General features: G+C 42.7%; 1 protein-coding gene across 5 annotated transcripts in view; it reads right to left on the bottom strand.

Moving 5' to 3' along the window:
• Positions 1 to 13,628, bottom strand: part of PAM (peptidylglycine alpha-amidating monooxygenase) — a 162,870-nt gene that overhangs the window by 16,904 nt on the left and 132,338 nt on the right. For all 5 annotated transcript variants that reach the window (XM_066603028.1, XM_066603030.1, XM_066603032.1 and 2 more), the window contains 3 exons: positions 4,911 to 5,040; positions 2,900 to 3,016; positions 662 to 734 (listed from right to left, as the gene is read on the bottom strand). In XM_066603028.1, the coding sequence (XP_066459125.1) occupies positions 662 to 734; positions 2,900 to 3,016; positions 4,911 to 5,040 (320 nt within the window). The remainder of the gene's footprint in view (positions 1 to 661; positions 735 to 2,899; positions 3,017 to 4,910; positions 5,041 to 13,628) is intronic.

Raw genomic sequence — 13,628 nt, 5'->3', positions numbered from 1 at the left:
AACTAAGTAAAAATTTGAATATGAATGCAAATATTAAAGAGGTTGTCTGCTTACTGGACAACCCCGCTTTAATAGGACTTCCATGACCGTCAAAATCCAGAGCTGCAGCCTTGCTGTGGTCCCAGTGATTGTTATGACAGATGGCACAGGATGTCAGGACACCCAATGGCAGCATCACGTTCCAGGACTCCTAGCATCCATGGCATTCCGGATAGGAGCACTGATGCCAGGAGAACAGGCAGTGATGCTGCACCCTCTCCTCTCACTGGCTGCAGTGGTCCCCTGATTTCCTGTGACAATCTGTCACAGCAATCAGCAAGACCACAGCGGGGCGGCAGTGCTGGATCCCAATGGCTGCAGAAAGGCCAATACGGGGGGTCCTATTTAATTAAATGGATTGTCCGGTTACTACACAACCTCACTTTAAGTTTCTTTGGAACGCCACTGGCGAGACATCAAATTTCTGTGCATAACAACCCAGCCATTTTTCTGTACCTGCCATGAACAGTCTGTACTTTGTTTAGTATGTTGGCTTTATATCAGCAGAAAACAAAGTTTTTACCTACACACAAACAGATAATACGAAATAGACTGATGCAAAGTTAGGCAATTCTGCAAGTACTCTATATATGCATATCAGGTTTCCACCGTTCTACTGTACCTGGTGTAGAGCAACATCAGTGACCCAAAAGTTGCCATCTCTATCAACAGTTAACCCATGAGGCAAATAAAATCTGAAACAGGTTAAAATGTGTTAATAAAGCTGAAGAACAAAGAACTTTTTACAAATCATCATGAATATGTAAGGATATACTGAGTATAACTACTCATAATCTATTGAATATTAAAAAATGGTACTTGTAAACCTAATCGTTTGCAAATGTAAATTTTTCTACACCACTGAGCAGCTGGTTTAACCATTTAGGGAGAAGCAGAAAACGTCAATGCTAATTTTTAAAAATTTTCTCCAAGTTTTTGATTTTTGTTTCTCATACCAAGCATATAAAGCAAAACCTGCCACAAACAAAAATAAAATCAGAATCACGTGAAGTATTATAGGCATTCCAAAGTTATTACCACAGAAAGAGAAACATGCCAGATTTGAAAAAATAGGCTTGATCACATAGGCCAAAAATGACTTTGGTGGCAAGTGGTTAAGGGAAGATCAGTGTTAACCCTTTCCAATCCATTGTCTGACCCCTGAAGACATTATGATTTAAGGCTGTACAGCTCCAATGTTGGAAGACTTCAGTCAGGGTTCTCTTACTGTATATTGCCAGCCTCTCTGCTGTCGGAGCCTATCCAACGTGTCACCTCATGCAGTACTGGCTTTAACCAGCATATAGCGCCATTGTATAATGGCAGAAAAAGACTTAGCTGCCTAGGAAAACCAGGATACAAATTGGATTGGAAAGGGTTAAGAACCAAAAACCATATGTACAGACTTGCTAAGGAAGAACTAGAATAGAATAACTAAATAAGGAAGAGAACGCAGGTGGTGATATAGATATCAGTCTGCATGTACACTAAGTAATGGAATGTCTAGCAGTACTAGTCATCTGCCTACTCCTTTCCATTATGTATCTCCCTGTGACTCTGCAGTGGCAATCTGTACTGTGATAACAACAAGTGGAATCTCAAAGTTTTCAAAATCCATCGGCCGGGAGGGGGTTCCTTAGCCGAAAATGTCAATCAATCATGACTTCAAAATGTAGAGGTGGGCAGGTACAGAAAATGCTGCACAATGAGGAAAAAAGGGGACATGGAAGAGAAACAATTGTGCTCTTAGACTTGTACTATGTGCCCAAGATTATTTCAAGGGTTTGGACTCGTTCAACGCACTCTAGCCCCAGGAATAAGCTGATTAAATTGATGGAATTAAGCATAACATGACATCCAATGAAATAAATGAAACCTTCCTTCAGAAGGGAAGCCTTTCATGTAGCAGACTGAAAAAAAAAAAAAGCACATGTGGTCTATCTGAAAATCTGAAATGTCTGGCTGCTTTTTTTGGAGTGTGTGGGTGGAAATCGCCATCTATTCTGCACCTTGCCCGGGTTTTGCCAGTTGAGTGCAATTCATACCATGTAGACGCAGCTCTATTGAGAATCAGGACATTCTTGAAGTGCTGCACCTGGTGAAAGGCCATCTATATGGGGGACTTGTACATTATCCCACTTGCAATATGCTTGATGAACTCAATCTGGTTGTGTGGATTTTGTACGTTGTCTCACTGTTGGCTAATGCAAGGTGAGAAGAAAAAGAAATCTGGGAAAAGCACCCTAGAAGGGGCACAGATGGCAGGGGTGATACGCTAATGAGCGGTATAATAAAGGACGTGAAAAGACTGATACATAAAATGGCTTACTGGCCTATTATGCTGGTTAACCAATGGTCAGATTAGTGTTGGATATTGTTGTTGAAGGTAGGTAACAGAGCTAGGGATCTGGGGCGACTTATTGGCAAGTGCCGATTCAGATGAAGAGCAGAGCCGATGATGTTAATTAAGAGAGTATATGCTTAATTTTAAACCATAAGCATATACTTTTTTAACCAAATTATTGGCTCTACTATTCATCGGCACTTGCCACAGGTCGCACAAGAGCCCTAGATCCTTTAACCACGCTTAACGTCGATTGTTGGCTGACGGACCTGACTAAAAATTTGTCCAGGCTTGGGTAGGTTATGATATTTTAACGACCAGCCATATGGCACTCATTAGATCAAGTGGTTAGAACGCTAATTGTGTCATGTAAGGGTTCCTTTACCCAGCAGATCTATTCTCCAACAGACTGATAGTCACGGTTTACGTATTGGACAAAATAATAAATAATCACAACCAGCAGTTGACAAACAATAATAAGTAACCAATTTACACAAATCCAGATAACCAACGTACAGGTTCCTGCCAGTGGACCGCAGAATGGCAGAACTGTTTGGATGAACCACAAGTATGGTGCTTTCTTCAATTGGTCCAATTCCTCTTTGTTGATAAACAAATTTCCTGTCAAATGAGCTGTAAACAAAAGAATAATGTGTTAAACACAAACATTTCCAATATTAAAAACAGTAAAAAAAAATCCTGCAATTCAAAATAATTGTAGCAAAAAGAGAACACCGTAAAACAGAAAAAAGACAGAGGTCTATCAAAGCGCAGCCAATTATACTACAGTGTTGATCCAGAGAAAGGTAAACAAAAAATCCTAAATGCCATATTTGCAGTTGGAAGTAAAATCCCTCCCCTAGCCTGAAGCCATGAGAATAGATCCCTGGATCAACTACCCATCTCCAGTGATCTAGTGCATATAGCCTGTGATACTGTATCTTTCAAGAAAGGCATCCAGACTGCAAAGTGATATTCAGTAGTTTTATATTAATAATATGAAAAAGTAACAAGTTTCCCCTCTCCCAACAGGAACAAAACACACACTTTCTTGTACCGTAATATGAAAGGCCACTGCTGCAATTCTACATTTATACACCAGAGGGCGCAAAAGTCAAAGTTATAAAACCTGTCACATCTTATAAAGAGGGTAATCTAGTGTTAGTACGTCACTCATTAGACACATCATGAAAGCAGCTATAGAACAGATAAATTAACTTGACAGCTACAGTTAAATCTAAATGACATAGATATATCGGGTGAAGAGGTTCCAGTGCAGTTTTCCCCCTTGTACATGGGTTATCTTTGGTACTGCAGCGCAGTCCCTCTCAGGTCATTGGGTCTAAGCCTGAACAGGCACATACTATGGGCAAGAGGATCAAGGTTTCTGGAAAAATGACAAGCATTTTCTCTAATCTCCGACAACCTTTTTAAGTGGCCCTAGAATGCTCTACTTTTCACATACATCTGGACTTCATAATATAGATTTCCATCTTTATATAGATTGCTATAATGTCACATAGGATTTCTCGTATTACACCATTAAACAATATCCAGGCAATGTTGATGTAACAAGTCCTGATATATGTATGATCTTGAATAGGTATTGAAGGAATTGTTGCTGCAAGCCCTGAGGTTATATCTATGGTGATTCACAGACCTCTATGAGCAGATTTCATCTTACATATTGATGGATACATACATATATTTCAGAGAGGTAATATACAGATATAGTAAGGGCTGATTCACATGGGTGGTTTTTCCGTGCAAGTACTGTCTGATTTGTAATCGCATAGACTGCATAGATTTCAATTGGTTCTATTTTTCACGCACCCTTGACTTCAAATAGGAGTTTTTTAAATGACATCAATTGGGCCACCTATTTTTTTTCCATGCATGTGAAAAATGGATTGCATTCCGATAACACCTGTGTGTAACGAAAGCACAAATGCATGAATATAACATGAAAAAAATCATTTTTCATGGATTGCAATTGCACTCAACTTTGTGAAAAAGGCCTAATGGATTAAGCTATTGTCTGACATACTGTACATGCTTCCTAAGCCATTTATGCACGTACACTTATGTTCACACATGTTGGATTTGCCTATGGTAGGTTTCAATATTTTTCAGAAATCAGAGGCCGACACACAAACTTCTGCCTTGGGTATGCAAGCAGAGCCACATGAGATTAGACCCATTGTAACTTAATGGGGCTAAGCTGTAGGGTTTTCATTTGGATTCTGGAAAAAAAGGAGCTTGCTGCAGATTTTGTCATTATTGTGTTTTTGTTTCCTACTGCCTATGAATGAAGTATGAAATACCCCATGGACTTGCATTGGATGTGATGAGGAATGTCTGCAGCTTTGATGGTGATTTAGATGTGGAATTCCCGTCCAAGTCCTGAATGAGATATCCTTAATGCATCTATGTGCATGTAGCTCCTAGTCACTATCTTCACAGTATGTGTTTTGCTCTCTGACTACAAGTTAGAAGAAGCCATATTCCTAAAAGACACGTTACTTACTTTGAATCCCACACATGGTCACCCCTGTGAAAAATCACCAAATTGTTGTTGGGATCCAAAGCGATCCCTGAGACCTGCCCTATCTTCAAGTTTATTCCAGGCCAGTCGACGTCTTCTTCCAAGTGATAACCTAAAGGCAAAAGAAGAATGGCATTACCTTTTGTATCACCACTCAGTAATGTACCATGCTCGCTCTGCAAATAAAGCTTGCAAATATAGAAGAGTTGCGCTCATGCCGCTACCAATAATCCAGGATACTTGCCGATCCAACATGGCAGCTTACATTCGCAATTCCTAAATCCATCAGCAAATGCGGACCTGGAGGTTGGTAATATCCATCATATAATCTAATGTACTGCTCCTATCTACTAACACATCTCTCCACAACACATATCCTAATTGCTCCAGTAAGAAGAGACTGTTACGCATTTATATACAGAAGCATTCCTTTAAGCAGGCAACAATGGAATCTGATAAATGGTGGGTTTTCTGACATGCTGGATTATGAGACGGTCATAGCAAACTCACTTGTAAGGATAGAGAATCCACAGGAAACGGCCCAAAATAAGATGTTAACACAAAATCAGTTTTTATCAATTTGTTTTTCAATCAGGAGTGTCCTAATTGACTTCCTTTGCGTTTGCTTGTTCTATGAAAAATCATATATTATAGTTCTGTGTGGGGATAACAAGTTCCAGATCACCAGACTTTCCGGATTACTGGGTGGCAGACTGAATGATTTTTTCTGAATCCACTCTGTCATTCGAATGCTTGTTTAATCACGCCTTTTTTTATACTGACATGCTACTGTGGTATCTTTGTGTAGAACAAGGAGTGATGGGAGAAAGGGAGCATTGGAGAGGAATGGGAACCTGTGTAAGGGCCATTTCACATGGGATGGAATAATACGCCATCCCAGAATTCTGCATCGAAATCTGCACCATTAACTGCAAATTTTAATGCAGAATTGCTGTCAAAGTTCTGCCCTTTTCAATTCCGCATCAAAAGCCGCACGTTAGCAGTGCACATTTTGGTGCTGAATATTCTGCAGAATATCCCATCCTACGCGAAAGAACCTCACCATGCCGAATCTCCAGAAGGCTGTCCTATGGACAATGTAACGTTTCCCTGTTGAGGGCAAGGATACATCTGAAATACTCTAATAAAATACAGAGACTTCTCACACTAGAGGACATTACTGAAGTTCAGAGAAGAATCCTTTATGTTGATGGTTATTGAAAACCCGAAATACTACCGACTACTTCACTTAAAGGACTATTCCGTCAAGTCAAAGTGAGAGTTCTATTCTTCATAAGGCAATATCATGTACATTTGCAATATAATGTTAGAACTTCCTTTACACAGCTGCAGAGATATTGCTTTACTAGTGGTGTCTGCCTGCTTGGTTCTCCATTGGTATCCAGTGGTTATGACCAGAAGGCTCTGCTGTTTTACTGGTCGGGCATGCCCAGTGCCTTCAAGATTCTGTACAGTTGTGCGTACCAGTCAGTAAGTGGTAATGGAGCAGGAAATGTAGTCCCTTGTGGACATTTTAAATACCGTGGAAATCTGAAGCTGGCTGGAGAACAGCGGTGGCACAGGCTGGCAAAAAAGCTGCTTAAGTTCAGTTTAAAAAATTAGATAAACGTTTAGGGAAATTATGAAGATTTTCTCCAATCTCTGAAATACCCCTTTAAGCTATCCATGCATATTTAGTTGATTCCAGCTGAACACCATACACGCCCAAGCTTGGCTTGGTTGAATGTACATGTGCTTTCAATGGAGAAAGGAGAGTGAGGGACCTTAGAATGTCAATGGGCACTTGTTCCTGCCATTCACATCTGGTAAAGAATCAGTAGTATGGAGACAAATCGTCGTTAATACGATTGTTCAGCCCCATACAGATAGATTAGTTGGCCGCATATCCAACTGTTCACACAGGGAGATGTGCTGCTGACAATTGAGCATTTTTATGACAGCATAAAAAAAATCCAAATCACTCATTGGCTGATTAAAGACATATCCAGTTGGGTTAATGATCGGGCAAACGAACGTTTGTTAGAATGCTCATGCCCAATCGTTGGCCCACGTGAAAGAGCTTTTAAGGGGTATTTCCAAAATAGACGTATCCCCTTTTTTATGGATAAGGGAAAAAAAAAAAACAGTTGTGGGGGTCATACTGCTGAGATCCCCATTGATTCCAAGAATGGGGGTCCTGTGTCTTCCTCTCTTCCTTATTGCCCCCCTCATGCAATGAGGAGGAGATTGAGTACTGCAGTTGTTGAGCATGCAGGGTGCGACTGCCGTTGCATTCACCTTCCATGAGACTGCTGGAGACAGCTGAGCGCTTGTACTCCGCTATTTCCGTCAGCCCCGTTCAAATGAATCGAGTATCATCATGCATGCTTGGCTGCTGTTCCATTCAGTTTCCCAGTCACTCCGGAGGGTGCAGTGAGCCTGCAGTCAGGGGGATAGGGGGACACAGGACCCCAGTTTTTTGGGATTAGTGGGGGTTTCAGCAATTATACTCCCACTGAGCACACTTTTATCACCTATCCTATCCATTAGTAATAAAAGTCAATTTTAAAATACCCCTTTAAGTCACTGGTAGACACCTCTGTCTATTGCTTATCTCCTGTAAGAACTAGAGGAGCAGGCATGTAAAATTTAAAAAGTGTCCAATACTTCTTTCCCTCAGCATCATTAGCAGGGGAGAACTGGGAGACTCCGATACACAAGTTATTTGGCAGGTCCCGGTTTGGCCGACTCTTTTCTTATGTTTATGGGGCCTTTAGGGCTCAGTTGTAATACAGGCTACAACCCACAGATAAGAATTGTGACATTTCTGGAGGTATAGAACCATAACCAGTACTAATGAGTTTTGTCCCTTGCTTTTTAAATGGACATGCATAGAAAGTAATGTATGTATTAAACATTTGAAGGAATAGAAAAACCTTATAATATATATTTATATGGCACCCAGGGCACATGTTGGCCTGAAATTGATAAATGTGGAGTCATGATGATTAGAATTGACTGCTAATTTAAGTGACTGAGTGGTCATTAGAAACTTTCAAGACTTTAAGCGATAAATCAGGATGGCACGAGCAGACTGCCAAGTGAGTTGGAAGAGGGTGTTAGAACATGACTGCTGTACTATTCATTGCCCTGTGAGTGCCGCGTGAGCCAGTTATCACTGTTATATTTGTGTCTGATAAATTAGTTCACACTGTAATTATCTTCAGTCCCTGCCAATTGCTTTACCATGCCAAGTAATTGTCCTACACAGAATAATAGCTTGTCCCCCTTAACAGTGGATCACCATATAAAAGCACTTTCATAGGATGCCACATTTCCAACAGCACTGCCCTGATCAACTGCAAGTGCCATAATTAGGAGGTGGAAATGTCTAGGAGAAATGACATCTCAGCAGAGTCTATACAAGCGCGCCGAATAGGACTGCTAAGTGCTGGAGCGCAGAAAAATAATTAATCTTCGGCTGCAACACTGATTTGTGTGTTTCAAACTCACTGGAAGTTACATTAACTCCAGAAATGTTTATTAGGGAATAGAATGAGCAGGTATCCAAGGCCAGGTAGCGGCACACGAGCCCAAGATCACCAGACGCCATGCCAAGCAGCAGCTGAGGTGGGCTATAGTACATTTCACTTTAGAGCAATGATTCAGATTTCAACATCTTGTAATCTGGGAGAAGTTGGGATTGGCAAATGTCAGGAGAACACGTCATGCTCAAATACATGGTGCCAAGTCTACATTTCGGTGGAAGTAGAAAAAAAAAAGTTTGGGTCCTTCCCAGTGTAATGAAATCTTACTTTACAACACGCATTGACATTCTAGAGAATTTTAGACTTCCAACAATTACCTAAATAGTGTGAAAAGCCAATTTACTATCTGCCCTGACATTCCCCATTTGCAGAAAGGTCGGTCCATAAAAATAGTTTGCCGTATTTTGTTTTTACTGTCATACTAAGACTCTTCTCCTCAGTGTTTAGCACTGTCGCCTTGCAGTGACGGGGTCCTGGGTTTAAATCCGACCAACAGCATGGAGTTTGTATGTTCTCCACAGGTCTGTACAAGTTTCCTCCAGCTTCCTCCCACACTCCAAGAACAAACAGATAGGATATTTAGGAATTCAGAATGTGTAGATTATAAATGAACAAATCGCAGGTCAAGTATTATCACCCACTTAAAAAACCCTTAGTTTATTAATGCTGATTTTGCTCAATAGATTTAAATTTCATAAATTCTTAAATTTTTTTTTTTAAACTTATAGGTATTAAAATAGCTAATCCAACGGTATTTACCCGCCCTCAGCCCCAGCGATCCAGCGTTACAGTCCTCCTGGTCTTGTTTTGGAAAGGCTACCATTTGACCGCTGCACACCCAAGTGCCATTCTCCTGGCTTATCTGCTCTGATGTTGTGAGCCATCATGCCAGAAGAATGGCAGCTGACTTCAGTGGCCTCTGATTGGCTGCAGCAGTCAGGTGGTAGCTGTTCCGAAACAAAAAGCAGGAAGATGACGGGGCTGCAGAGCTAGATTGCCAGGGCTAAGGACAGTTAAGTACCGCTGGTTTTGTTATTTTAACATCTGTGCGCCTGTTATTTCAAAAACCATATGGTAACCAGGTAAGGGATTTTCTGTCCATCTATTGTTGATGACCTATCCTCAGGAAGCCTTTTCTACACTTCCAGCTCTGACCAGCGATGCGGATGCACAGCTCAGCTGATGTACTAGGATCAGCTGATCATCAAGGGATCAATAGTAAAACACCTGTAGGGCCCTTTGCAGGATTTCTGTAGTTTACAACAGACTTACAGTGACATGAGCACTTTAAAAGGTGACAGCTTCAGATATGCTTTGCCCAATGATTAAAGGGGTATTCCAGTCCTTCAAAGTGAGTTATATGCTTCATAAGGCAATAACATGTACTTTTCTAATATAATGTTATAACTTGTTTTACAAGGCTGCAGTCTTCCCTCCTGCTCCATTGGAATCCAAAATATGGCACAAGTAGTATGAATCTATGAACCCTTCACATCAGCTGTTTAGTCTAGGTCAGTACCTCCATGTAATTTACAGCAACTGCAAGAAGCTTCCTGTCCACATGGGCCAATATTTTTGCAGAATGATTTCAACATGTTACGGAATCTATGTCATAATAAACTGTTGCAGTTTTGAAGGCCGAAGGAGATTCAATGTCCTATTAGATGGGGTCTAAACAAGGCCATTCAGTGTAAATGACATCTACAACTTAAAGGGGTTGTCCCGCGCCGAAACGTTTTTGTTTTTTTTCAACCCCCCCCCGTTCGGCGCGAGACAACCCCGATGCAGGGGTTAAAAAAGAACACCGCACAGCGCTTACCTGAATCCCCGCGCTCCGGTGACTTCTTACTTACCTGCTGAAGATGGCCGCCTGCATCTTCTCCCTCGGTGGACCGCAGGGCTTCTGTGCGGTCCATTGCCGATTCCAGCCTCCTGATTGGCTGGAATCGGCACGTGACGGGGCGGAGCTACACGGAGCTACACGGAGCCCCATTGAGAAAGGAAGAAGACCCGGACTGCGCAAGCGCGTCTAATTTGGCCATTAGACGGCGAAAATTAGACGCCAACCATGGAGACGAGGACGCTAGCAACGGAGCAGGTAAGTGAAAAACTTCTTATAACTTCTGTATGGCTCATAATTAATGCACAATGTACATTACAAAGTGCATTAATATGGCCATACAGAAGTGTATAGACCCACTTGCGGCCGCGGGACAACCCCTTTAACTACATTTTGTGTTTCAATCAGCCAATTTCAAGATACTTTTTTGCTGTTAGTAAATGAGCACACTACACTACATTCAGAGACAGCAAACCTAGGTTTCATCTCTACTGAGAAGTTGATAAAATTGTACTCTGTCTAGGTCAGTGGTGGCGAACCTATGGCACATGTGCCAGAGGCGGCACACAGAGCCCTCCCTGCTGGCACACGTCACCATCGGCCGCTCACCACATTAGTGAATGCCTGCAGGGGCCGCGGCTCCCCTGCAGGCATTCACTCCTCCCCCATCCCCCGACGTCTCCTACTTGGTTCCGCTAGAGCAGGGGGAGGAGGCATGCGGCAGAACACTGACGTCAGTGTGCACCAGGGATCAGACAGAAGAGGAGCGGCGCTTCCACGAGGAGGAGTAATACGTATGTGGGTCTCGGGTGGGGGGGCCTTATTACTGCTGGGGGGACCGCTTGGGAAGGGGGGGGCATATTACTGCTGGGGGGGCATTATTACTGCTGGGGGACTGCTGGGAGGGTGGAGGCATTATTGCTGCTGGGGGACGGGGTGACTATTATTCCTGCTGGGGGGTGTCACTATTATTACTGCTGAAGCGCCGCTCTGGGGGGGGTGTCACTAATATTACTGCTGGGGGGCCGCTCTGGGGGGTGTCACTAATATTACTGCTGGGGGGCCGCTCTGGGGGGTGTCACTAATATTACTGCTGGGGGGCCGCTCTGGGGGTGTTACTAATATCACTGCTGGGGGGCCACTCTGGGGGGGGGGGGGGTGTCACTAATATTACTGCTGGGGGGCCGCTCTAGGGGGGGTGTCACTATTACTACTGGGGGGGGCCACACAGGGGGGGTGTCACTAATATTACTATTGGGGGTCGCTCTGAGGGGTGTCACTGATATTACTGCTGGGGGTCCGCTCTGGGGGGGTGTCACTATTATTACTGCTGGGGGGCTGCTGACGGGAGGGGGGGGGTCACTATTACCACTGTGGGGTGTTGCTATTATCGCTGGGGTATGTTTACATGTGGTGGAAATAGGCAGGGCTGTTTCAAAATAGACAGCGTGCAGATTTTGACTACTTTTTGGATGCGGAAACGCTGCAGAATTTTCCACAAAAATTTCCGCTGAAGACATTCTGCAGTATTTCCGGATCCAGAAAGCAGTTAAAATCTGCACGCTGTTTATTTTGAAGCGGGCCTGTCCTTTTTAGAACGACGGGGGTAAGATCATACGTTGTGATAAGCCCCGCCGCCTGACGTGTTGGCACTTTGCAGTAAATAAGTGGGTTTTGGGTTGCAGTTTGGGCACTCGGTCCCTAAAAGGTTCTCCATCACTGGTCTAGGCAATGCTCTGTGAGCTAAATGCTGCATGAATCTTCCAGGTAGTTTGCTATAATGTATCAGTCTGAAGTTCACAGCACTGCCTAGACTTGCTACAACTGTATCCACTTCTCAGCTGAAATCAGACCCAAGTATCTACTAGTCATTACCTAACTTTTCATTGTTAGTACTGTATTGAGCGTGGCGACTAAAAAACATGAATGCCAACTTAGGCTCTTCTATGCCTCCAGAGACAAACTATTAACCCATTCTTTCTAGGATGTAGCCCTATGATTCATTAACGTACTACAAAGGCAAAACAGCAGCCACATTGGTGTTCGGACCTCATGTTCCAGCTTCCATCAGATACAGTGTACACAGAATACATAAAACACGCGGTCAGTGTTGCCAAGGAAACCGCCCCGTGACTCAAGAAATTTACTGCGTGGAAAATAGAACTGAAAAATAAACTGTAGACTTTTAACATGTGCCAGTAATGAATCCCCACCAAGCCTTTGTCCAGCAGTTAGGAATAATAATCTGGTGCTGGAACAAATATTTTTATACTTAACGAATAATTTCTAAAATGTTGTATTAGTCACTGGTGAATCTGGAGGAAATGAGACTGCTCTTTTTGCTTCTTATAATTATCCAGCTTGTTGGCATTCGATCCAGGAAAACATGGAGAAAAATGTATGACAGTTCATAAATCATATTGTGTAATGTACTAGAGATAATTACACTAAAAGCAGCCATTTCCATAGCAGCAGAAGGAAGTAAAGTGCTTGAACAATCCAGTGTCCTAAATAGAACTAGAACACCCAACACACACTTAGCGGCGGCAGCGAGCCACATCACTATGAAAGCTAAAATACATCAACTGCGGTTATGGCAGGAACAACAGGGGTCCACCATAGGCAACCAGCTTTAAGCCCCATTCACACACACAGATGACCGCTCAAAATTCGTTAGAAACTGACAGTTTTGAGCGATCATTTTGCATTAGCTACTAATGGGCTAATCAGCCCATTAGTAGCTTACTAGCTTCATTTGCATGTATTTAGAGAACAGTGGGTGGTCTGTTCTCTAAATACATCACTATTGTTCTTCAGTAAGACAGCAGCTGACAGAATGTTATCAGCGCTGCCCACGGAGAACTCAGCGTGCGGTCCCTCTTATCAGGGACAACGGATTTTAAGCTGCGCTGAACTCAGTGATGGACGAAAAGTGAACGGCAAGTGCACCATGAGCACACATTTACACACAACAATTATCACTCAAAAGATGTAGTTCTCTGACACTCCTCCAATCCACCAGATTTGGGCCCCCGTTTTTAGCCATCTAAGATGGCCACCACATTTTTCTAATTGTCTAATGCACACTGTGCACGGCTCTGATTGGCCAGCGATGAACACATCACCACTTCTGGCCAATCAGAGAGCAGGTATAGTGAATTGTTAGTCTAACACTATCAATGCACTGAGATGGAGTTTGGGTTTAAACAGTCTTAAAGGAGATGTCTCGAGGAAGCAGTGATTTTTTTTTTTTGCCCAGTCCCCCTAATTAAACATACATTACTAATTACCCCTGTAAATGACTTTCCTAGC

Source organism: Eleutherodactylus coqui, chromosome 5 (genome assembly GCF_035609145.1).
Source record: "Eleutherodactylus coqui strain aEleCoq1 chromosome 5, aEleCoq1.hap1, whole genome shotgun sequence".
NCBI classification, from domain to species: domain Eukaryota; kingdom Metazoa; phylum Chordata; class Amphibia; order Anura; family Eleutherodactylidae; genus Eleutherodactylus; species Eleutherodactylus coqui.
This window is presented reverse-complemented; position numbering and strand designations above follow the sequence as displayed.